This window comes from Amblyraja radiata, chromosome 9 (assembly GCF_010909765.2).
Source record: "Amblyraja radiata isolate CabotCenter1 chromosome 9, sAmbRad1.1.pri, whole genome shotgun sequence".
Taxonomy (NCBI): domain Eukaryota; kingdom Metazoa; phylum Chordata; class Chondrichthyes; order Rajiformes; family Rajidae; genus Amblyraja; species Amblyraja radiata.
Window position 1 is genome coordinate 31,687,731 of NC_045964.1, and position 25,526 is coordinate 31,713,256.

General features: G+C 44.8%; 1 protein-coding gene across 2 annotated transcripts in view; it reads left to right on the forward strand.

Moving 5' to 3' along the window:
• The window catches only part of scfd1 (sec1 family domain containing 1), a 128,568-nt gene that overhangs the window by 57,319 nt on the left and 45,723 nt on the right, over positions 1-25,526 (forward strand). For both annotated transcript variants that reach the window (XM_033026988.1, XM_033026989.1), the window contains 5 exons: positions 2,328-2,409; positions 10,934-11,030; positions 15,397-15,467; positions 21,216-21,295; positions 22,521-22,583. In XM_033026988.1, coding sequence (XP_032882879.1) covers positions 2,328-2,409; positions 10,934-11,030; positions 15,397-15,467; positions 21,216-21,295; positions 22,521-22,583 — 393 coding nt within the window. The remainder of the gene's footprint in view (positions 1-2,327; positions 2,410-10,933; positions 11,031-15,396; positions 15,468-21,215; positions 21,296-22,520; positions 22,584-25,526) is intronic.

Genomic DNA, 25,526 nt, shown 5'->3' on the forward strand with positions numbered 1-25,526 from the left:
GGCATCATGATTTCTGACCTGATTACAACATGTTTTCCTCAAACTCTATGCCTCTCATTTTCTTAAATGGACAATATTGAGTTACCACCCTGCTGTTTCCTGTGGAACATTCATATTCCAAAACAGACAATGGAGGGATGAAGATCCAAATAGGGAATTCTAGAATGGCAGGAAATTCACTATTCTGCAAAACAATATTATTTTTATCTGGATTTATAACATTTCAAAATGGAATGTTCTCGTACTCCCCACTGTCTCAAGTTTGGTCCGTCTTTGAGCTTGCCTGGCTGCTTCTGAGTTGTTGTTCACACGTCCAAAGCTTCAAGAAGAAAATTAAATTCATTTGGTTAGAACGGTCCATGAAATGCCGGCACTTACACAGTCACAGTCATTGCGACCCACAAATATCAGCAAACTTGGGGTTTCTGTAAGACCCAGACTTGCTGGTTGAGTTCCACAGGCAGTGTCCCACTGTGTTACAGATTTGAATTGCTGGTGGGGTTCAATGGTGAAACACAGACCTGCTGCATTTACCAGCCATTGCATTGGTGAATCTTTCCTGTGAACATGCATTAAGTCTGAGACCCCAGTCATTTGAATCAAGCGAAATGGCTGTGACAAAGTAGTGTAGGAAAAAGCCGATTTCCATTTTTCTCATTTAATGAGAAAATGAGTTGGCTTCAATGTTTTTAATTTGTTAGTTTAGTTTAGAGATGCAGTGTGGATACAGGCCCTTTGACTGATTCCATGCCAACCAGCAAAGGTTTTTAATTCTGTTAATGTATATTTTGGAAAGTTTTTATTTTTATTGCTTTTATACTTAATTTACTTTTTAATAGTGTTTGAATGCTTCTCAATGTCAGATACATTTGGAAACATTCAAATTCTCTGACTTATTTGAAAGCTTCCAAAGTTGGTGATAGAACTTTGATAGCTGTCAGTGCTTCAGTCATTTTCTGGCCATAATTTATTCTGGCCCACCCATGGCACTGTGGAAAGCACTGCTTGTAAACCCCCACTATGTGTATAACCAACCATTTTATTTGTCCAGTCCTTACCTGTCAGCGAGCCAACAAGATCCACAAAAATAATCTCAAACATTTTGTATTTGTCAACAGCTAATGTGGTAACTCACCCTTGGCAGCAAGATCTAGCCCAATATCAAATTATCCAATAAATAACTAGCCCAGGGGGTTCTATTGTGCATGGCAAGAAATAATGTTCTACATGTTATGGAACAGAGTTCAGCAATTAATTTTTCAGATTCAGATCAGTAAATAATTAAAATTTTGCATAAATGTGGGTGCCATTTCACCTGCATCATTGCAATGAACAATGAAACAAAATGTGGAAACATTAATACCTGCACTTATATAAGCTGTGTTGGGGATAAGGAAACTACCTTACGTTTGTGTGCGATACTTGGAAGATGCAGTGAATTTGGAAAAAATATAGAACAACACAATTGCATAGAGCTGTAGGAAGGAACTGCAGGTGCTGGTTTAAATCGAAGGTAGACACAAAATGCTAGAATAACTCAACGGGACAGGCAGCATCTCTGGAGAGAAGGAATGGGTGGCTTCGGGTCGAGACCCTTCAGTCCAGAGATGCTGCCTGTCCCGCTGAGTTACTCCAGCATTTTGTTTCTACCTTTACCTAGAGCTGTATACAGATTAAACAAATGCACATGGCAAATATTGATGTTTTAAATTGTTTTAAATTGATGCACTCTAGATCTAAGAATGATTAGCACTCACACAATGAGATCGAGATAATAACATTAGTTTTAATGTTTTAGGAAGTCTTAAAATACGAACTATGGGCCGCAATGTCTCTGTTCTTCTGTGCATAATAAATACCTCTCAAAAGATTATACAAAATCAATGAGTTTGATAAGGATTACAAAATAGGATGTGCTGGGAAATATAGTACTTCCTAATGTCATAGCCCGTTATTTGGTAATTGGTGGTTATCCAAGCAATCATCATTAAATTTGAATGGAAATTTAAATCTTTTAAATAGCAATTTGGATTTATCCATTCCAATTTTATAATCCACGGGAGAAATCATGCTATAATCCGGAATTTGACTTTTTAGAAATTGTAGATTTGCTAATATATATTCTGCATAATTTTTCATTTAGTTAAGTGATCTTTGTCTTTTTCCATGAAAATTTGCATTTCAAGCTACTGGAAAAAGTAAACTAATTGTATTATTATTCCTTGCTCTGTTCCATGAAAGCAATAGTTATGAACTGCAATAAAGCTATATTTTAGAATACCTAGATTGAAGATCAGCCTTTAATTTTGGCACCTTTTCCATTGAAGCTCTCTCCCTGAACTACTGCAGAAAAAAAGACTTATTGATCTTCATACAAATGTGGCAACAGCTGTCTTAGAACATATTAAGGTATGATAGGTATTTCAATGTTTAATTTATAATAATTTTATCAACCAATTTTCCATATACTGGCATTTTAAATTCAATTTTTACTTGATATGTTGCAGATGTCAGTCTATAAGTGTATGGTCACCAGTCTGATCATGTGAATAGAGTGAAATATGAATTTAACTATAAATAACCTATTTTAATAGTTACGTGATAACCTATAATGTATCTAGATTAGATTAGATTAGATTCCTTTATTGTCATTCAGACCTTTCGGTCTGAACGAAATTATGTTGCCTGCAGTCATACACAGATCCAATAAAAACAAAACATACAATAAACACAAATTAAACATCCACCACAGTGAGTTCACCAAGCACATCCTCACTGTGATGGAGGCAAAGTCTTAGTCTCCGTCTCTTCCCTCCTTGTTCTCCCTCTGCGCTGAGGCGATCGATCCAGGCCGGAGATGCCGCCCTCCAGTCCAGCGGACCTCTGTGGTGATGTCGCCGCCGCCGAAAGCCGGAACGCCGTCTCCGCTCCGAGACGGCCCGCCAAAGCATCAGCTCCGGGCAGCCGCCCCAGCTCCAGGCCGCCGCCCCAGCTCCGGGTCCCGCAGTCTCAGCTCCGGGCAGCCGCCCCAGCTCCAGGCCGCCGCCCCAGCTCCGGGTCCCGCAGTCTCCGCTCCGGGCCGCCGCCCCAGCTCCGGGTCCCGCAGTCTCCGCTCCGAGCCGCTGCCCCAGCTCCAGGCCGCTGCCCCAGCTCCGGGTCCCGCAGTCTCCGCTCCGGGTCCCGCAGTTTCCGCTCCGGGCCTCTGCCCCAGCTCCAGGCCGCTGCCCCAGCTCCGGGTCCCGCAGTCTCCGCTCCGGGCCGCCGTCCCAGCTCCGGGTCCCGCAGTCTCAGCTCCGAGCCCCGCTGCATCAGCTCCAGGCCGCCGCCGAAAGCCAGAACGCCGCACCAGCAAGTCGGGCCACCGCTGCCTCAGCCCCGAAGACGGCCAGCCTCTCGTTGGTGAGTCCTGGCTGTCTCTGCCTCCGGAGCCTCGGGGTCGGTCGCAGGCTGGAGGCCGCCAGCTCCGCCATTAGGCCTCAGCGCAGACGGAGGCAGAGAAGGGGGATACGACATGAAAAAGTCGCATTCCCCCGAAGGAAGAGACAGAGAACATGTTTCACCCCCCCCCCCCTAACACAACCCAACAAACTAAAACTTAACCAAAACAAGACAAAAAAAACAACAGAAAAATGTAAAAACAGACGGACTGCAGGCGAGCCGCAGCTGTAAACAGCGCCGCCACTTCCAGAATCTAACCTGTTTTCATGGAAAGAAAAAGGTGTTAAACTATTTTCCAATATAAAGAAAACATAAATATGATAAACAGGGAAGTAAATGTTTGTAAAATTGACTAACGCCATGATTTAGAACATGATTCTTTCAAATCTTTTTTGGCGTTTTAACGGTCACTTCTCCAATGGCCTCCCAACGTCCAAAATAATCCTGATTTTCCTAACTTTCATCTTGGTTCTGTGTAACTGTGCAAATTTTATAGACGTGGGTCATAATTCAGAGCTAAATTGGCAATCTCAATTCAAAAGGATGTATATGACTGCATATGGCACCAGCACAATAAAATGAGGCTAAAGCATCTATTTGGGACCAGCGTACAGTGAGGTTTATATGCAACAATTTCATGGTACATCTGTCTTTGGATTGATGGCTGAATGAAGGAATGAATGAATAAGTTCATTCTCCAAGTATTCACATACAAGGAATTTGCCTTGGTGTTCCGCCTGCAAGTGACAACGACATACAGTGACAGTTAGGAATGACACATAAAACATTAAACATTAATAATAAAACATTATTGATTAAACATGTGAATTAAGTAAAATACCAGAGCAAAAGAAGGATACAAATTTTTGGTTATTGAGTAGTAGAACTACTCGTGGAAAAAAAGTTGTTTTTATGTCTGGCTGTGGCAGCTTTGACAGTCCGGAGCCGCCTTCCTGAGGGAAGTGATTCAAAGAGTTTGTGGCCAGGGTCAGAGATGATCCTGCCCGCTTGCTTCCTGGCCCTTGCAGTGTACAGTTCATCAATGGAAATGTAATTGATAAATGATTAGATCATAAAAATGAATTAATGCATTTCTTGTAAGATCATATGAACATAAGAAATACTAGGTGGAGCTGTAGGCTTAGTTGAGTCTGCTCTGCCAGTCAACATAATCATGGCCTTTGTTCTGTATGAGCACCAGAACTACCCTCCTTCCCTTCATTCGCTTAATGTTCACAAATTTATCAATTTCTGTTTTGAATGAACATAATGACTAGGCTTCAACAGCCATCTTGTGTAGAAAATTCCTAAGATTCACCACTTCCTGAATAAAGACATTTCTTTTTTCTGCCCTGAAGTGAAGACAGACTCTTTCTGACAACTTTATAAACATCTTTTCATTTAATACTGTCTTTAATTTGCTGTATGCCTTTGAATTATTTTAGTATTAGGTTGTGGTGGTCCCTGGGGATTAGGCCACTCCTTGGGTCATTCCCCTCGGCTCTTGAGGGACAGGGATGATTGTCTGCACACGGGGTTTCCCGGTAGCTACCTAGGGGAGTTCTGTGTGTTTGCCTGGTTTCATTAAACAACTTCTGAGCCTGCCTGGCGTCTGGCCTTTTCCTGACCTCGTCCAGGCCACTACAACTGGTGACCCCCGACGTTCAACACACATCGTGATGGAAAACAAGGTCGTTGTGCTGAAGCTCCCGACATTGTGGACCGAAGAGCCTGATATCTGGTTCCAGCAGGCTGGCACAGTTTGCTCGGCGAGGGGTGATGGTTGAAGAAACTAAGTACTTTTACGTGGTCAGCGCTCTTGACCAGGCGACTGTGAGGCAAGTTAAACCTTACCTTAGAGCCCCCCTGGCAGCTAACAAATATGAGTGCCTCAAAACCCTGCTCATCAGGAGATTTGGCCTTAGCGAGTCTGAGCGGGCAGCTCGGATTCTCCGAATGGACGGCCTAGTGATCGCCGGCCGTCGGCCCTCCTGGAGGACCGACCTTATGGGCGACCATGAGCCCTGTTTTTAATTTAAATATGCCTACCTTCAGCAGCTCCCACCCGACATTTGCCTGCAGCTCGTCAGCGATCCCTTTGCTGGCTGAGCCGGCCGGCCAGTTGTGGATCTCCCATCAGCGATTTCCTGGAAGCGCTGGCCATCCTTCCCGTGGCGTCGGGAGGCGTGGAGCAGGTCTGGGCCGCTATTGACCGCGTCTCAGCTGTTCCCGGACGAACTCAGCGGCGAAATCCGGCCGCCATCGGGCATTCCAGCGCAGGCACGTCTCTCCAACACGGCCCATCGGCAGTTCCATCCGACGCCAGCAGAGGGCGCTGTTGGTCAGCTCAGCCAACTTCACCTGCTATTCCACCAGACGCCAGCAGAGAGGGTTGGTGCCATTACCACCGCTGACGAGCCGGTCTTCCTCCGCGTTGGTGATCCGGTCTCCCAGTCTTCCGTGAATGCGACTTTCGCGCGCATCCTGGCGGATTTTCCGGACATCCTCAAACTCCACTGCCGCTCCTCTTCCCCCAAGCACCAGGTGGAGCACCATATTCTGACTACTGGCCCGCCTGGACGGGTCGTCTCGCGCCGGTCAAGCTCCGTCTAGCTCGGGAGGAGTTCCGCCTGATGGAGTCGATGGGCATCGTGCGCCCCTCCGATAGTCCATGGGCGTCACTGCTCCACAAGGTCCCCAAAGCGGGAGGGGGCTGATGCCCATGTGGGTATTACCGTCGTCTGAATGATGCGACCGTTGACGACAGGTACCTGGACCCGCACATTCAAGACTTCAATGCTGATCTGGCCGGAGCATCGGTGTTCTCCAAGGTGGACCTCATGCGAGGGTACAACCAAATTCCAGTCCACCCTGATGATATCCCTAAGGCATCAATTATTACACAGTTTGGACTGTTTGAATTTTGCGGATGCCGTTTGGGTTGAGGAACGCCGCACAGGCCTTCCAGCGGCTTACGGACTGTGTGTGCCGTGGCCTGGACTTTGTATTCATCTACTTGGATGACATACTCATGGCCAGCCACTACCGGCAGGAGCACTGCAACTGTGTCAGAGCCTCAGTGATCATGGGTTGTTTATCAACTCGTCCAAGTGCCGTTTTGGGGTGACGGCCATCGACTTCCACGGCCACCACGTAACTTCACAAAGGATGCCGGCCAGGGTGGATGCTGTCCGCCGGTTCCCCCGTCCGACCACAGTTAAGGGGCTCCAGGACATCGTGGGGATGGTTGCGTTTTATCACCGTTTCTTGCAATCGGTGGCCGCAATCATTCGCCCAATTTTCCAACTGATCGCTGGTTATCACAAGGAGGTTGAGTGGTCCGACGAAGCAGTAACGGCGTTCGAGAGTGCTAAGGAGGCCCTGGCTGGGGCCATGATGCTCGTCCACCCATGCGAGGATGCCCCGACCGCCCTGACGGCAGACGCTTATGAGGTGGCGGCCGGGGCAGTGCTGGAGCAGCTCGTTGACGGATGCTGGCGGCCACTCGCCTTCTCCAGCAGGCACCTCAGTGGTGCTCAATGCCGTTACAGCGCTTTTGACCGTGAGCTCCTCGCCCTGTACCTCGCCATTCGCTACTTTCGCTACTTCCTGGAGGGGAGGCCTTTTACTGCCTTTACCGATCACAAGCCGCCAACTTTCGCGTTTGCCAAGGTTTCAGACCCGTGGTCTGCGCGGCAGCAGAGGCAGTTGGCGTACGTCTCGTAGTAGACCACCTCCATCCGTTTCATCGAGGGCAAGTACAACAGGGTGGCCGACACCTTATCGCGATCTGCGGTTCACGCCATTCTCCAAGTCGCTGAGGGTATTGATTATTCCGCCCTGGCAGCCGCACAGCTGGTCGACGAGGAGATAGCCGCCTATCGCTCGGTGGTATCGGGCTTGCAGTTGGAGTACGTTGTCTGTGGTCCTGGGGGCGCAACGCTGCTGTGCGATGTCTCCACTGGATTTCTGCGACCCATTGTCCCCATCGCCTGGCGGCGCAGGTTGTTCGAGGTGTTCCACGGACTTGCTCATCCCTTCATCCGGGCAACAATGGTCATTGTAGCCTCCCGCTTCATGTGGCAAGGGCTGCGCAAGGAGGTTGGACATTGGGAGTGCACCTGCATCCCGTGCCAGACTGCCAAGGTGCAGCGACACGTGCGTGCGCCGTTGCAGGAGTTCGCCATTCCTCGGCAGCGGTTCAACCATATTCACGTGGACATCGTGGGGCTGCTGCCGCCGTCCCAGGGCATGATCTACCTCTTCACCGTGGTGGACCGTTTCACGCGGTGGCCTGAAGCCATTCCGCTGGCTGATACCTCAACGGCCACTTGTGCTTGGGCCTTGGTGGCACACTGGATCGCCCGGTTCGGGATTTCGCTGGACATAACATCCGACCGGGGGCCTCACTTCACGTCGGAACTGTGGTCGGCCATGGCATGCCCCCTGGGGATTCGCCTACATCACACGACGGCGTATCATCTGCAGGCGAACGGACTGGTGGAGCGGTTTCACCGCCAACTCAAGGATGCCCTGAAGGCACGGCTCAATGATCCGGACTGGGTGGACGCTGGTGCTGTGCCCACGTCTCGTCATGGGTCCTTCCGTCCGCACGTTCCCTCTCCTCTGGAGGACTGCCAGTTCGTCTTTCTGCATGGGGATGCTCATCGGACACCCCTCCAGCGGCCGTTCGAGGGTCCTTTCCGGGTCCTGGAACAAGGCTCGTCCACTTTCGTCCTGGACATGGGGGGTCGGCGTGAGACTGTTTCAGTTGCGCGGCTGAAGCCGGCAAATATTGACATTGATTGGCCGGTGCTGGTAGCGCGGCCCCGCACGCGAGGGCGCCCTCCGTCTAGGGTACCTCCTCCAGTGGCTACTCCGTCCCCTGCACCTGTTGGTCGGTTGCCGGTTCCTGTGGCTGTCCCTGAGGATTAGGCCACTCTTTGGGTCATTGTCTGCCCACGGGGTTTCCCGGTAGCTACCTAGGGGCATTCTGTGTGTTTGCCTGGTTTCATTACACGACCTGAACCTGCCTGGCGTCTGACCTTTTCCTGACCTCGTCCAGGCCACTACAAGGTAATTTCGCATTTATTTTTAGACTTTAAAGAAACTGCACGGAAATAGGCCCTTCAACACACCTAGTCCGTGTGACCAGTGATCACCCCGTACACTAGCACAATCCTGCACTCTAAGGCCAATTTACAATTTAATGAAGCCAATTAACCTACAAACCTGTATGTCTTTCACTGAAATTTAGAAGGATGAGAAGGAGTTTTATAGAAACATATAAAATTCTTAAGGGATTGGACAGGCTAGATGCAGAAAAAATGTTCCCCATGTTGGGGGAGTCTAGAACCAGAGGTCATAGTTCACGAATAAGGGGCCGGCCATTTAGGACTGAGATGAGGAAAAACGTTTTCAGCCAGAGAGTTGTGAATCTGGAATTCTCTGCCACAGAAGGCAGTGGAGGCCAATTCACTGAATGCATTCAAGAGAGAGTTAGATATAGATCTTGGGGCTAATCGAATCAAGGGATATGGGGAGAAAGCAGGAACAGCCATGATCATAATGAATGGTGGTGCTGGTTCGAGGGGTCGAATGGCCTACTCCCGCACCTATTTTCTATGTCTTTGGAGTGTGGGAGGAAATCGGAGCACCCAGAGAGGGAGAACATACAAACTCCGTACAGAGAGCATATGCCACTGTGCCACCCAAAATATATTTATATACTGAATTATAATGCCTTTTGATCCAAACTATGTAGGTTTTTATGGGTGTTGTCGTGATTATCTTTAAGTCAATAAGAAGCAATTTAATAATTGTGTTTCCATCAACTTCTTGGTCTTCTAACAAAAAGACATTTGGCACATCATTGTGGCGCTACAACAGGGATTGGCAAATTCTCAGTTGATTTGAGAAACTACAGTAATTTTCTGACTGAGCCATGGTGCAATTCCTTTCAAGTGATTAATCCAGCTGCACTTTTTGGAGCACAATACTTGTGTCTCAAATCATTTGCCAATGTTTCTGTCAAAGGGAATTAAGAAATAAATTGAGTTCAGCTCTTGACAGCTAGTTTGACAAAAATGTTTTGGAAACATTTTTATAAACCTGGGAGATTTTGAAGTTGTCCCAGTGTACCGAAAACAAAACTGCAATGTTCCCATTCTGGAAGAGATTCTGAATGATAAATACAAAATTGATGGTTTCAAGATTTGCCATTGAACTGTTAGACCATGATGTCAATTGTTTACCAAAGGAAAGATAAATTTGACCATGATGAACCTCTAATTCTGTATTAATACCTTTTCCCTGTGGATTTTATAATGAAAGGCTATATATCTGTGAAGCTATCTGTATTTTTGATACAGTATGCATACTCCCTTTCTAGCTAAGAACATTAGTGCATGGATTTAGGAAGATATTAACTTGGTAGGGTCAAGGATACAAGAGCAGTAATAGATAATAGAAACATACGATTGTTCTCTAATTCTCCCGGATAGGCAGATCTAACAAGCAAATCCCTTCATGTTTAACTTGCAAAGTTGGAAATATACTGGGGTTCCCTTTCTCGATTACTGTCCTTTGAACATACAAGCATGTTAACCTGCAGCAATTTTGTGTAGATTGGACCTTTGTTAATACTCTGCTGCCCTCTTAGTTAGTGCTCCAAATTAAAACATGTTGTTTGAGGTACTGAAGAGCAACTGTATCTGTCTGATGGAGCTCTTCTGTGCACAAAGAGAGGAAGAAAGCTGCTTGTGTATGATGTCTGTCTATAAACAGCAATTTCAACATATTTAACAGCTAAAAACCAGATGAGTGAGTTAGTCAATTTGTTTGAAATAGTAACAGAGGCATCCTTCAAACCTTTATTTTCTGATGCCCGTTGTTTGAATCTAGATCAGTGTAATGGAATCAAGAAGCGTTTTTTTGTCAGCTATCGGCACCTTAAATGAATTATTTTGACATACAAAGACGAGTTGAATTCTTGGTGGGGAAGGGGGTAGTGGTGGTTTACAGATAGAGAGTATGAGGGCCACAAAACAAGAATTAGGGCTGCATTATAGGTGTTAAATTCTGGTTGTAATTTATGTTCTTTATAGACTCCTGATGAAAAAGAAGAATATTTTAGTTCAGTCAGGGTGAAAAATGTTCTGCATCTTTTGAGGTTAAAAATTTTGGAATTAGAAATGCTAAATTCTTAGATTCTTTGAACATTTTGATAAAAGATGCACTTCACTTCCAATTTCTTCATCTGATTTTTATTCTGTTGTTTCTTTTTCTGTTGCCCAACTATTTAATCAGTTGCATCTGCTGCATTAGATTTCTTTTGAAAGGTCCAGTTATCTGCTCTCACTATTGGCATCATTATCACCCACATTCTTGCTCAATTTTGTATGAAAGTTTATCTGATTATATGATTGCTTTTTCCCATCTACTTAATGCGCCTCATAGAAATCATAAAAGTGGTAATGTTTTTCTTTCCTGTTAGGCTCGAAAGCTGGATGTATATTTTGAATATGAGGAAAAGTTGATGAGCAAGTCCACATTAGATAAATCCCTACTGGATATGATCTCTGATCCTGACGGTAAGCATTGCATTTGGAATAAACGAGTTCGGTATTCTGACTGCGCATACAGGGCTCGAAATTAAAGGTTGCCCGGGAGCCAATGGCCACCTAAAGTCCCGCCGGGCAACCTAAATGCTGAGTCATTTTGCCCGGCTTTGCACTGCAGATACTGGTTTATACTGAAGATAGACACAAAAAACTGGAGTAACTCAGCGGGTCAGGCAGCATCTCTGGAGAAAAGGAACGTGACGTTTCGTTTCGGCGACGGCTGTAGTGCGGGGCAAAGATACTAGGTGCGGGGTGATGGAGGGTCAGAGCGAATGATGGGCCCGCACAGCAGCAGCGGCGGCAACGGCGGCTCCACCTCCTCTTCCTCCCGCACCCCTCCCCCATCCTGGGACCCCTCCTCCTCCTCCATCCTGGGACCCCTCCTCCTCCCATCCTGCGACCCCTCCTCCTCCATCCTGGGACCCCCTCCTCTCCATCCCACACTAATCCCCATTCCCGCCTCTATTCAGTCCTCACTGACATCCCCGGTGCTCACCTCCCCATCTTACCCCGCCCCCCCCCATCTATTCATCCTGCACTGATCTCCCTATCCACCTCACAGTGATTCTCCTGCCCCCCCCCCCCCCCCTCATCCATCCTACACTGGTCCCCCAATTCATCCTGTACTTACCCCCTTCCCATCCATCCTGCACTGCTCTCCCCATTCATCCTGTACTGCTCCCCCCCTCTATCGTATTCTTATCCCCCCCCATTCATCCCGTACTGACCCCCCCTCCATTTATCCTGCACCGATCCCCCCCATCCATCCTGTAGTCTTCTTCCCATTCATCTTTTACTGATCCACCCATTCATCCCGCACTAATTGCCTCATTCATCCTGCACTGATCTCCTGATCCATCCTGTACTGACCCCCTCCATTTATTCTGCACAGACCCTCCGATCCACACTGTACCGACCCCCCCCCCCCACCCATTCATCCTGTACTGATTCTCCCTTCATCCTGCGCTGATCCCCCCCATCCATCCTGTACTGATCCCCCCCATTCAAGAAGAATGGGAGGGATCAGTCTGAAGAAGGGTCTCGACCCAAAATGTTGCCTATTTCCTTTGCTTCATAGATGCTGCCTCACCCGCTGAGTTTCTCCAGCATTTCTGTCTACCCCCATTCATCCTGTACTGATCATCCCATTCATCCTGTACTGATTCCCCCCCCCCATCTATCCTGTACTGATCCCCCCCATCCATCCTGCACAGATTTCCCCCCCCCCACCGTCCATCCCGTACTGATCCCCCCCCCATTCAATCCCACTGACATCCCCCGCGCTCTCCCTTCACAATTTTACCTACTCCATAAAGATGGATTAATTAAATTGTGAACATGTGAAACATTAAAATCGCAGTGTTCGATTGTCACTGCTACCGTTGATTACAGAATTCATTTTAACGGCAAATCAATGCTCTTAATATGGAGTATCGGTACTGTAGTTATTTAATGAGCAACATTCCAGGTGCGACAAAGGTTCACCTGTATCTCCTCCAACCTCATCTACTGCATCCGCTGCTCTAGATGTCAGCTGATTTACATCGGCGAGACCAAGCGTAGGTTGGGCGATCGTTTCGCCGAACACCTCCGCTCAGTCCGCAATAACCTACCTGAACTCCCGGTGGCTCAGCTCTTCAACTCCCCCTCCCATTCCCAATCCGACCTCTCTGTCCTGGGTCTCCTCCATTGCCAGAGTGAGCAACAGCGGAAATTGGAGGAACAGCACCTCATATTCCGTCTGGGGACCTTGCGTCCTTATGGCATTAACATTGAATTCTCCCAATTTTGCTAGCCCTTGCTGTCTCCTCCCCTTCCTTAACCCTCTAGCTGTCTCCTCCCACCCTCCCATCCGCCCGCCCTCGGGCTCCTCCTCCTCCTCCCCTTTTCCTTTCTCCCCCCCCCCACCCCCCATCAGTCTGAGGAAGGGTTTCGGCCCGAAACGTCGCCTATTTCCTTCGCTCCATAGATGCTGCTGCACCCGCTGAGTTTCCCCAGCAATTTTGTGTACCATTCACAACTATACGTTGGATTTATCCAGGTTTTACTTCTACAGTCGGTCATATACATAACAAAATTGGTCAGGAGATATTTCAATTGAAATTTTAACGTTAATTCTGAAGTGGGAATGATGGAAACAAAGTTTATCAATAATTTTTTTTTAATCTGGTGCATACAAACTGGGCATCTTCATTGCTGTTCACAACACATACATCTAATCTGAATGTCCGGGAATGTGGCGTTTTGACACCTTTAAACAATTTACCAAAAGAACATTTGCTGCAGTTATATCCTTTGGCCATCTCTTGTCAGTTAGTGTCATGTTTAACCTGTCAGATAGGTATAGTCGGTTTTAACAGCTATTATCATAAAATGCCTTTAGAAATTTCCTTGCAACCTGTATATTTTGTTGTGGATAAATTATGTGAGAAGCGAGAGTGTTTCTGTACCAATAGCAATAACGACCCATGCAGTGGCCATGTCATGATAATTTTCATTCCTTCACAGAAAACATACTTGCATCAATCTGTAGTGTGCATGGTTAAGCATATATGTTACCATGGTCCAGGATTTATTGACACAGGCTGATCATACGCTGAATAATCCAACCACATTTTTGTTTGGAAGTGGAAAGAAATAATAGAAATTGCATTAATTGCAATGTATAAAAAGAGTTGAGATACTGTATTATAATTTTGCTGCATGTCATTGTGGTATATATCATGTCTTGATTGGTGAATATGTTTAGTTTGTGACTTTATTTGAAGCAGAAATAATACGTGAATGCTTCATTGAGCATAATTCCGACTGGTAATTCCGCACTTCGTCCGAGCACATTATCACACGCGTCATGCAAACTGTCTTAAATGACCACCTAAACTGTCATTTGGCAACCTAAAAAGCTGCCTAGGTTGCCCGGCTGGCAACAGGGAAAAAAAGTTAAGTGAGAGCCCTGGCATGCCCAGGTCATAGGTCACTAGCAATAAAGTCTCGGCAACGGTGGTGTTACATTGTGTGCAGGATTGCATTTCGTCCGTGCCCCGGCCCCGGCTCTCCGTCGCTTCAGGTGCTCTTGAGCTGCCGCTGGGCCGTCCCCGTCCCCTTCACGGTGTCCCGTCCATGTCCGGGGTGGCCCTGGGCTGGCGGGGGGCACCGGACTTGCAGCCGCTGGCACCAGCTCGGCTCTGCCTGTCCTGCCGGGCTGGCCGGCAGCCCTCCACCTCCACCCCGATCCCCTCAGTCCGACACCGAGATCCTGCTGCAGATGGGCAGCTGCTGGCTGGATGAAACATAGAAAATAGGTGCAGGAGTAGGCCATTCGGCCCTTTGAGCCTGCACCGCCATTCAATATGATCATGGCTGATCATCCAGTGGAGTCTCATGAAGTGGCAGCGGATGTAGTAAATGATGAAGTGGCACCATCATGAAGTGACCGCGGGTACCGTAGGGGAAGAAGCGTCTTGTACAAGGTGGTGTGCAAGGTGCGTCTTGTACTTGGGGTGGCGGCTGAGGGAGCGCAGCTCGGGCCGTGGACGAACTGGCACTTGTCACCGTAGCGGTCCATCGGGGAGCAGGTTCCTCTGAAGTTGGAGTGGAGATGGGCTGGAGTTGCCGTTGGCTGTGGGTCTGTGGGTTCTCCATGCTAGCGGTGGGCCTGGGGGGATGAACCTGTAGACGGTCCAGTGGGGGTTCACAGCGCTTGCGGCGCCGGGGACACGGGTTCGCTCCTGGCTGCAAATGAGGCGCGGTTCTGCGGATGAGAGCTGGTCCAGTCTCTCCCACCCCTCCCAACGCTTCGTTCGGTTTTGATTTATAGTGTTCGACCTTTGACAAACCCCATGGTTCCTTGCCTTTTTCGGAATACCAAACTCGCTTATTGCCTTCAATTGCTAATGTGTAGTTACTTAAACGGCAGAAATGTACAGGCACCTTGCATTTTACGCAGGCGGTACATGCTTGAAAAACAAGGCGTAATTCCAAATCACGTAAATTAAACGTATACTCGACTACGTTGTGAGTGCGTCATTCCAAAAATACCATTGCATAAATCAAGCTTTGGTATTAAAGGAACAGCGGGTTATTTCAAATGCATAAATTAAACATGCGTAAATCAAACACGTAAAATGCGAGGCGCCTGTATTTAGTGATTAAAAGCATTGTCCACATCCTAAGAATGAATAACTGAAGTTGTGAATTAAATTTTATCGAAACACCAGAATCTTGATACTTATTATTTCAGCAATTCATTAATTAGTTCTGAAACAAAGTCTTCAAAATAGCAGTTTATTTGCTATGTTACCACTGTTCTGAAAAATATTTTGATTTCATTGATTAGGAGGAACCCCTGAAGATAAAATGAGGTTGTTTATCATTTACTACATCAGTTCACCACAACCACCTTCAGAGGTAAGTTGTAGCTTCTTAGTTTAGTTTATTTTTGGCACGTGTACCGAGGTTCAGTGAAAAGGTTTTTGTTGCGTGCTATCCGGTCAAAGAAATACATGATTATAATCAATCGATCCACAGTGGAAATACAGGATAAAGGATACAACGTTTAGTGCAAGGTAAAGTCCGATTAAAGATAGTTCAAAGGTGTCCAATCAGGGAGATGGGATGTCAGCACCGTACTCTAGCTGGTGAGAGGACAGTTCAATTTCCTGATACTTGCTCAGCAACTAAAATTATTTGTAGGAAGGAACGGCAGATGCTGGTTTAAACCGAAAATAGACACAAAATGTTGGAGGAATGCAGCGGGACAGGCAGCATCTCTGGAGAGAAGGACTGGTTGATGTTTCGGGTCAAGACCCTTCTTCAGATTATTTCTGAATCGGATTAAAATTAAAATTATTTTCTACTTTTATTTTAAAGTTTCTGAAAACCATGCAAAATATATTTTAATTTTAAAGTGTAACTTTTCTATGTCCTTCGCCGAGTCATTCATGCCATTATTATTACCAGTCTGATTATTTCTTAAATAATAAGAAAGGGCCTGCATTTTCACATTTAACAACCAATAAATTATTTTTCAAATATAGTTCTTACTATTATGTATGGTGACCGACATCTCAAATGTTACTTCCTTGTCAGTAAATTAGTTGTGGTGGTGTTGATTGTGAGGTTGATTTTAGCCACCTTGTGGTTCTTAAAATATTGATGAAGCCTTCATATACATCTGAATGGGGAACGGGACCACATATCAATGCTTCATCAGAAATGTAGCAGCTCAGCCAAAGCATCTCTTCCTTTGCTCTGCTCTGAAATATTTACTTAAACTATGTGCTCAAGCCCCAGAGGAGGACTTGATCCACAACCTTCCCGTGCAGAGGTGAGCATGCTACCATTGTCAGGCAAAGCATAAGGTATTTCAACAAATAAAATAAAATGCCTACATTAATCGAATTCCAAGACTATATTTGAAAATTGACACACCAAGGAGCCACATCAATGTGATGTTATATAGAATTGCATTATCCAATTTAAAGACATGATACCATCGATACTTTCAAGAATGTGCTGAATGGTGCACTGAGAAAAGTTTCGATGACTACCCTATTTTACTGACAGTTCTGCACATACTGAAACATTTAAAAAATATTTAAAACTAACAAAACTGTTAAATCATTTAAGTAATTGAAAGCATATAGCTAAATATTAGTGTGATGGAAGGAACTGCAGATGCTGGTTTATACTGAAGATGGGCACAAAATGCTGGAGTGACAAAGCAGGTCAGGCAGCATCTGGAAAAAATGAATAAGTGATGTTGCGGGTCAATCCTTCTTTAGACTGAGAGTCAGGGGAGAGAGAAACTAAATATTAGTGATTTTCTTTAATGAACTTTCTTCCTCACTGCACTAAAACCCCAATCGCCCATTCAAAGATGGTCAGGAGTGATTTATCAGGTTTATCCTGGTGTGAACTCCAAGAGCCAAATTTACTGGATAAAAGTAATACTCATGGTAATTCACATTCACTGTACCTTAATCGGTACACGTTAACAATAAAAGACCTTTGAAACATCAGATTTTACCTTATGTGCAAAGGCAATTTATTTTGGGTTATTATCTGACCACCAGAGGGAGTTGATAACAATAGAATTATCCATTTTATCAGAACCCTCCAAACAAGGATTGTGTAGGAAGGAACTGCAGATGGTCATATACATCTGAACGGGGAACGGGACCACATATCAATGCTTCATCAGAAAGGTAGCAGCTCAGCTGAAGAAGGGTTTCGGCCCGAAACGTCGCCTATTTCCTTCGCTCCATAGATGCTGCTGCACCCGCTGAGTTTCTCCAGCATTTTTGTGTACCAAGGAACTGCAGATGCTGGTTTAAACCAAAGATAGACACAAAATGTCAGAGTTAGTCAGCGGGATAGGCAGCATCTCTGGATAGAAGGAATGGGTGACATTTTTGGTCAAGACCCTTCTTTCCCCTTGACGTTTTCAATGCTTGGGAAACCAACCATGTGATCAAATTGTCACACCTACCGGCCACTAAATAACGTTTGAAACATTTATGGACTGAATGTTGCAAGCTACAGAAGACATGCATCGGGTTGAGCCAGCATTAACGTTTATTGCAGGTGATTGGAATGCCTGTGTAGGAAGGAACTGCAGATGCTGATTTAAACCAAAGATAGACACAAAATGCTAGAGTAACTCAGCGGGACAGGTAGCATCTCTGGAGAGAAGGAATGGGTGACTTTTCGTGGCCTGTGACAGACATGATTTCAATAAGAACCTTTCTTCAGGAACCTTGCTCACAGTTGGCAAATTTTGTCTCACGAACCTTGTATACATAATAAGCAAATAGGGCAGCAGAGTGGAGCAACAATGGAGTTGCTGTCCTACAGCGCCAGAGATCCAGGTTCGATCATGACTACAGGTGCTGTCTGTACAGAGTTTGGATATTCTCCCTATAACCATGTGGATTTTCTCTTGGTGCTCCCACTTCCCTAATTTGGGTCCTTGTACCACCCTCCTTTCCATCTGTTAATCAGCACCTCCTCACTTGGACACATCCATCTCCTGCCCCTTCTCTTCATACTGGCTATCTCCCCTCTTTCAGTCCAGATGAAAGTTCCAGATGAACGTGGCCTCTTCTACATCAACAAGACCAAGCCTAGTCTCAGAGACTATTTAGCCTGAAGATTTGCGCTTAGTCTGCCAAGGCCTGCAGGATCTCCTGGTTGCTAACTATTTTAACTCCACTTTTCCCATTCCCACACTGACCTTTCTGATCTGGACCTTGTCTGTTGCCAGAGTGAGGGGAATGCAAACTGGGTGAACATAATATCATATGCTTGGGTAACATCCAACCCAGCGTTATAAATATTGAGAAATACCGTGCCCTCAATACTGTCCCTCAATAATGTTTGGGACAAAGACCCATCATTTATTTATTTGCCTCTGTCCTCCACAATTTGAGATTTGTAATAGAAAAAATCACATATGGTTAAAGTACACATTGTCAGATTTTAATAAAGGCCATTTTTATACATTTTGGTTTCACCATGTAGAAATTACAGCAGTGTTTATACATGGTCCCCCCATTTCAGGGCACCATAATGTTTAGGACACACCAGTGTCATGTAAATGAAAATAGTAATGCTTCGTATTTTGTTGCATATCTTTTGCATGCAATGACTGCTTGAAGTCTGCGATTCATGGACATCACCAGTTGCTGGGTGTCTTCTCTGGTGATGCTCTGCCAGGCCTGTATTGCAGCCATCTTTAGCTTATGCTTGTTTTGGGGGCTAGTCCCCTTCAGTTTTCTCTTCAGTATATAAAAGGCATCTTCAATTGGGTTCAGATCGAGTGATGATTTGGCCACTCAAGAATTGACAATTTTTTAGCTTTGAAAAACTCCTTTGTTGCATTAGCGGTATGTTTGGGATCATTGTCTTGCTGCAGAATGCACCGACAGCCAATGAGTTTTGAGGCATTTGTTTGAACTTGAGCTGATCTGATTGGTCTGTGCACTTCAGAATTCATTATGCTACTACAATCAGCAGTTGTATCATCAAAGGTAATAAGTGAGCCAGTACCTTCAGCAGCCATACATGCCCAGGTCATAACATCCCCACACCGTGTTTCACAGATGAGGTGGTATGCTTTGGATCTTGGGCAGTTCCTTCTCTCCTCCATACTTTGCTCTTGCTGTCAGTCTGATATAAGTTAATTTTCATCTCATCTGTCCACAAAACCTTTTTCCAGAACTGTGGTTGCTCTTTTAAGTACTTCTTGGCAAACTGTAACCTGGCCATCCTATTTTTGAGGCTAACCAGTGGTTTGCATCTTGCAGTGTAGCCTCATTATTTCTGTTCATGAAGTATTCTGCGGACAGTGGCCATTGACAAATCCAGATCTGACTCCTGAAGAGTTTTTCTGACCTGTCGGACAGGTATTTGGGGATTTTTCTTTATTATAGAGAGAATTCCTCTGTAATCAGCTGTGGAGGTCTTCCCTGGCCTGCCAGTCCCTTTGCGTTTAGTAAGCTCAACAGTGCTTTCTTTCTTCATAATGATGTGCCAAACAGTTGATTTTGGTAAGCCTAAGGTTTGGCTGATGTCTCTTAACAGTTTTATCGTTGTTTCTCAGTCTCATAATCGCTTCCTTGACTTTCATTGGCACAACTTTGGTCCTCATGTTGATAAACAGCAATCAAAGTTTCCAAAGGTGATGGAAAGACTGGAGGAAAGACTAGGCGCTGAGAGCTCTCTTATACCTGCATTAAGAAGGCAATTGAACATACCTGAAACAAACCCATATGAAGCCATGTGTCCCAAACATTATGGTGCCCTGAAATGGGGGGGACTATGTATAAACACAGCTGTAATTTCTACATGGTAAAACCAAAATTTATAAAAATGGCCTTTAATAAAATCTGACAATGTGGTCTTTAACCACGTGTGATTTCTTTCTATTACAAATCTCAAATTGTGGAGTTCAGAGGCAAATAAATAAATGATGGGTCTTTGTCCAAAATATTATGGAGGGCACTGCTGATGCTGGTTTACAAAAAAAGACACTAAAAGTGCTAGAATAACTCAGTGGGTCAGACAGCAGCTCTGGAGAACAAGGATACGTGACGTTTTGGGTCGGGACACTTCTTCAGGCTCAATATTATCCATGTTCTCCAGAGGTACTACCTGACCCGCCGAGTTACTCCAGCACTTTGTGTCTTGTTTTGTAAATCTGTATCTGCAGTTCCTTGTTTCTGGGGAGAAATGGGGAGAAACTTTATTTTCTTCAAAAAATAGTCTGTGCCCAGGAGCCATGCACACCACTATTTTATGCCCCATGCAAAATACCCCTGGATGGTATTTTTCTCTGTCAGTATTTACAATGGATTACTATGATATTTGTTTAATTGTTGATAGCATTTGTGTTTTCTTTCCATCATTACTTTAACAGTTAAAATTTATTGAGCTGCATCTCCTTGCTTGGAAATATGTGTTCGTCAATATAGTTGCAGCACGGAAACAGGCCCCTCGGCTCACTGAGTCCGCACCGACCAACAATCCCCATATACTAGTACTATCCTACACCCCACGGATAATTTACAAATTTACCGAAGCCAATTAACCAATAAACCTGCACGTCTTTGGGGTATGGGAGGAAACCGGAGCACCTGGAGAAAGCCCACACGGTCACAGGGAGAACATACAAACTCTGTACAGACAGCACCCGAGGTCAATATCGAACCCAAGTCTCTGGCACCGCAAGACAACAACTCTCCAGCTGCGCCACTGTGCTGCACAAGTTTTTTCCAAAGTCTCTCTCAAGCAGATATTAATGTAAAAGTTCAGGCTGTCAAATGTCATCTGGCTGCTTACCAAAGAGAGGAAAAATATACTCTGCAACAGTGGAAACTTTGGCAATGTCTGTTTTACTCTACTGAGCTATGAGGTTTCAGGGCAAATTGATCTTAATTCTCTTGGTGTCCTCCTGTGCATTCTTTGTTCCACACTATAATTTAATAAGGCCTTTGTTTAAAAGTTCTACTGAAAAATTTCAACATTATTTCCACCAATATCCCTTCTCTTTCCAAGATCCTAGCAAAGCTTATTTTGCAAAGCAAATCTGCATTGAGTTTGGAACTCTGGAGTTCATTGTTCTTTGTCTCCAAGTAACATTATTTATACCAACAGGTTGACTTAGAGCAATACAAAAAATCCCTGACTGACGCTGGATGCAATTTGGATCCTTTAAATTACATCAAACGATGGAAGTAAGTAAGATCAGCACTGACAATAGTTTTATTATTAAGGGAACAAAAACTAATTGGGCAAGGCATGACTAAAACCCACCGAAGCAAAACTTGAAAATGCTAAAAACACATGTGTTACAGTTTTAAACATATATTCAATTTGTTGTTTATACAAATTGTCTGGTGATGTGTGGATAGAAAACCAGTTGGAAAATGAAAAGGTGAAAGTCACACGATTGGAGAATAAAGCAACAATTTGAGTGCAAAAGTTTCAAAAACGTATCGTGATGTTGATAACCTTAGCAAAGAAACCAACTAAATGTCAAAGACTCATGCTATGATTGGCAAAGCAGAAAAGTATATTAGAAACTGTTTCTACATTGCCAATGGGCAGCAACTTGAATAACATGAGCAAACTGTGGTTGGGTTTACAGAATTAGAAAGAAAAATCACCTGACAATTGAAAGTTGAAAGGTATTTGCTGTCTGCCGATCTCCTCAACAAGAAAGCAAATAATTTCCAATCAGCATATTGCTAGAGATTGAATATTAGTTTAGTTTAGAGACACAGCATGGCAACAGGCCCTTCAGCCCATCAAGTCCATATCGATCTCCCATTCAAAGTAGTTCTATGTTATTCCACTTTCGCTTCCATTACCTACACAGTAGTGGCAATTTACAGAGGGCCAATTAACCTATAAACCCGCATGTCTTTGCGATGTGGGAGGAAACCGGAGAACCCGGAGGAAACCGACGTGGTCACAGGGAGAACGTGCGAACTGCACACAGACAGCACCCGATATCAAGATTAAACCCTGTCTCTGTCTCTGCGAGGCAGCTGCACTACCAGCTGCGCTACTGTGCCACCCATATTGGTCTGGGAGTAAAACAAAGGACACCCACTTCAAACAGTTATATTCTGTGTTCCCATGTATGAAAGTACAAAATAATGGTGCTGCCTTAAGGTTTTTCTTGCCATGGTATAAGACTAATATACTCCTTTCACATGTCTCACCTAGAAATCAAAAATTTTCAGCCAGTCAAAAATCTTAATAAATGTTAAGTGCATCTGGTTAAAAATGGAGCATTTTCTTTCACCAATTAACGTGATTAATATAATAGTTCAGCTTGTTTATGGGCAAATCATTGTAACAGTGTTTGCCTTCCACGTTTCATAAATCTGAGGAGTGAGAAAAATATATATTCTTATTCCTCGATTCACTTTAATCGCTTGTCTTCATTTACAGAGCATTTACCAAAATGGCTTCAGCTCCTGCTAACTTTGGAGGCAGTGGACCAAAACCTACAAGGTACATGTTGTTACTACAGAATAATTCTGCTGCATTTGTAGAGAGAAGAGATTAAAATATTCTGTTCAGGAAATATTGTATTGATCAATAATATGAATGAGAAGCCAAAAAGCAGCAGATACTGCAATTCTAAAATAAAAGCAGAAAATGCTAGAGATGAGCAGAATATCAGAAAAAAAAACATTAACCTGAAACATTAATCTGTTTTTCTCTCCAAAGATGCTGCCTGACTTTATGAGTACTTCGTGCATGGTTTTTTATGTGTAATTTAATGACATTTGTTTGTGCAAAAGAAATGAAATATCCAATACATAAGTGTGAACAAACAGTGCCCTCCAAAATATTTGGAACAAAGAACCATCATTTATTTATTTGCCTCTGTACTCCACAATTTGAGATTTGTAATAGAAAAAATCACGTGGTTAAAGTGCACATTGTCGGATTTTATTAAAGGCCGTTTTTATACATTAGTTTCACCATGTAGAAATTACAGCTGAGTTTATACATAGTCCCCCCATTTCAGGGCACCGTAATGTTTGGGACATATGGCTTCATGGGTGTTTGTAATTGTTTGTGTGTTTAATTGCCTCCTTTAATGCAGGTATAAGAGAGCTCTCAGCCTCTCGTCGTTCCTCCAGTCTTTCCATCACCTTTTGAAATCGGGTGGCGCCACGAGCCGGCAGCCTCGCCAGCAGCTGTTCGTCCTTTCGACTTTTTTTGTGTTTTTAGTATGTCTAAAAGTGTGTTTTAGTGTGCGGGGGTGGTGGCGGGGAATAGGGGGAAACTGTTTTTCAGTCACTTACCTCGGTGGAATGCGACTTTTCTCCTAGTCGCATTTTCGCCATCCCTCGCGGCCTAACGGATTGGTGCGCCCTCTCCCGGAGTCGGGCCCAGAGCTTCAGCAATGGGCGCAGCGCGGACTTTCCATCGCGGAGCCGGGCGATCCCTTGCCGGGGATCGCCAGAGGAAGTGCTCTGATCGCTGGCCCGCGGACTATAACATCCTGAAGCTGCGGACTGCGGAGCTTCTAACTGCGGGCGCGGCATGGACTTTCCATTGCGGAGTCTGGGATCCCTCGCCGGGGATCGCCGGAGAAGAGCTCTGACCGCCGGCCTGCGGCCTATAACATCAGCCGCGGTCTCCGGTAGGAAGCGGCCGATTCGGGACCTCCAAGCCCCGACCACAGATGAACAAAGGAGGAGGACTGACTGAACGCTATTGCCTTCCACCACAGTGAAGAATGTTCATTCCACTGTGGTGGATGTTCATGTTATATTCTATTGTGCATAGGGCTCTCTTTGATTGTCTGGCTGCATGGTAAATCAAATGTCACTACCTCAAATGGTGCATGTGGCAATAAATGTGAACTTGAACTTGAAAAATGTATTGCTGAGGACCAAAGTTGTGCCAATGAAAGTCAAATAAGCCATTATGAGATTGAAAAACAAGAATAAAATTGTTAAGAGACATCAGCCAAACCTTAGGCTTACCAAAATCAACTGTTTGGAACATCATTAAGATGAAAGGGAGCACTGATGAGCTTACTAATCACAAAGGGACTGGCAGGCCAAGGAAGATCTCCACAGCTGATGACAGAAGAATTCTCTAATATAGAAACATCGCCAAACATCTGTCCGACAGATCAGAAACACTCTTCAGGAGTCATGTGTGGATTTGTCAATGACCTCTGTCCGCAGAAGACTTCACAAACAGAAATACAGAGGCTACACTGCAAGATGCAAACCGCTGGTTAGCCGCAAAAATAGGATGGCCAGGTTACAGTTTGCCAATAAGTACTTAAAAGAGCAACCACAGTTCTGGAAAAAGGTCTTGTGGACAGATGTGATGTAGATTATCTTATATCAAAGTGATGGCAAGAGCAAAGTATGGAGGAGAGAAGGAACTGCCCAAGATCCAAAACATACCACTCATCTGTAAAACACAGTGGTGGGGGTGTTATGGTCTGGGCATGTATGGCTGCTGAAGATACTGGCTCACTTATCATCATTGATGATACAACTGCTGATGGTAGTAGCATAATTAATTCTGAAGAGCATGGACACATCGTATCTGCTCAAGTTCAAACAAATGCCTCGAAACTCATTGGCCGTCGGTTCATTCTACAGCAAGAGAATAATCTTAAACATACTGTTAAAGCAACAAAGCAGTTTTTCAAAGCTAAAAAATGGTCAATTCTTGAGTGGCCAAGTCAATCTCCCGATCTGAACCCAATTGAGCATGTGTTTTATATGCTGAAGAGAAAGCTGAAGGGGTCTAGCCCCCAAAACAAGCATAAGCTAAAGATGGTTACAATACAGGCCTGGCAGAGCATCACCAGAGAAGACAGCCAGCAACTGGTGATGTCCATGAATCGCAGACTTCAAGCAGTCATTGCATGCAAAAGATATGCAACAAAATACGAAACATGACTACTTTCATTTACATTACATTGCTGTGTCCTAAATATTATGGTGCACTGAAATGGGGGGACTTTGTATAAACACTGTTGTAATTCCCACAGGGTGAAACCAAAATGTTTAAAAATACCCTTCATTAAAATCTGACAATGTGCACTTTAACCACATGTGAATTTTTTTCTATTACAAATCTCAAATTGTGGAGTACAGAGGCAAATAAATAAATGATGGGTCTTTGTCCCAAACATTATGGAGGGCACTGTTACAGAATAGAAACAGGCCATTTGGTCAATCCAATTTTCATTTAATATAAATATTCTTCTTTCCCTTGCAAATGCAGGAGATTGTAACATCTGCCCTTTCTTTCCTCTGCAACCGTAGGTGATGTAACACCTGACCTTATACCATCTCCTTCACATCCATACATTGACCCCAGTAGCCCTTCCAGGTGAGACAGAGGTTCACGTGCACCTCCTCTAACCTCATCTGTTGCATTCAATGCTTCCGATGTGGCCTCCTTTACATC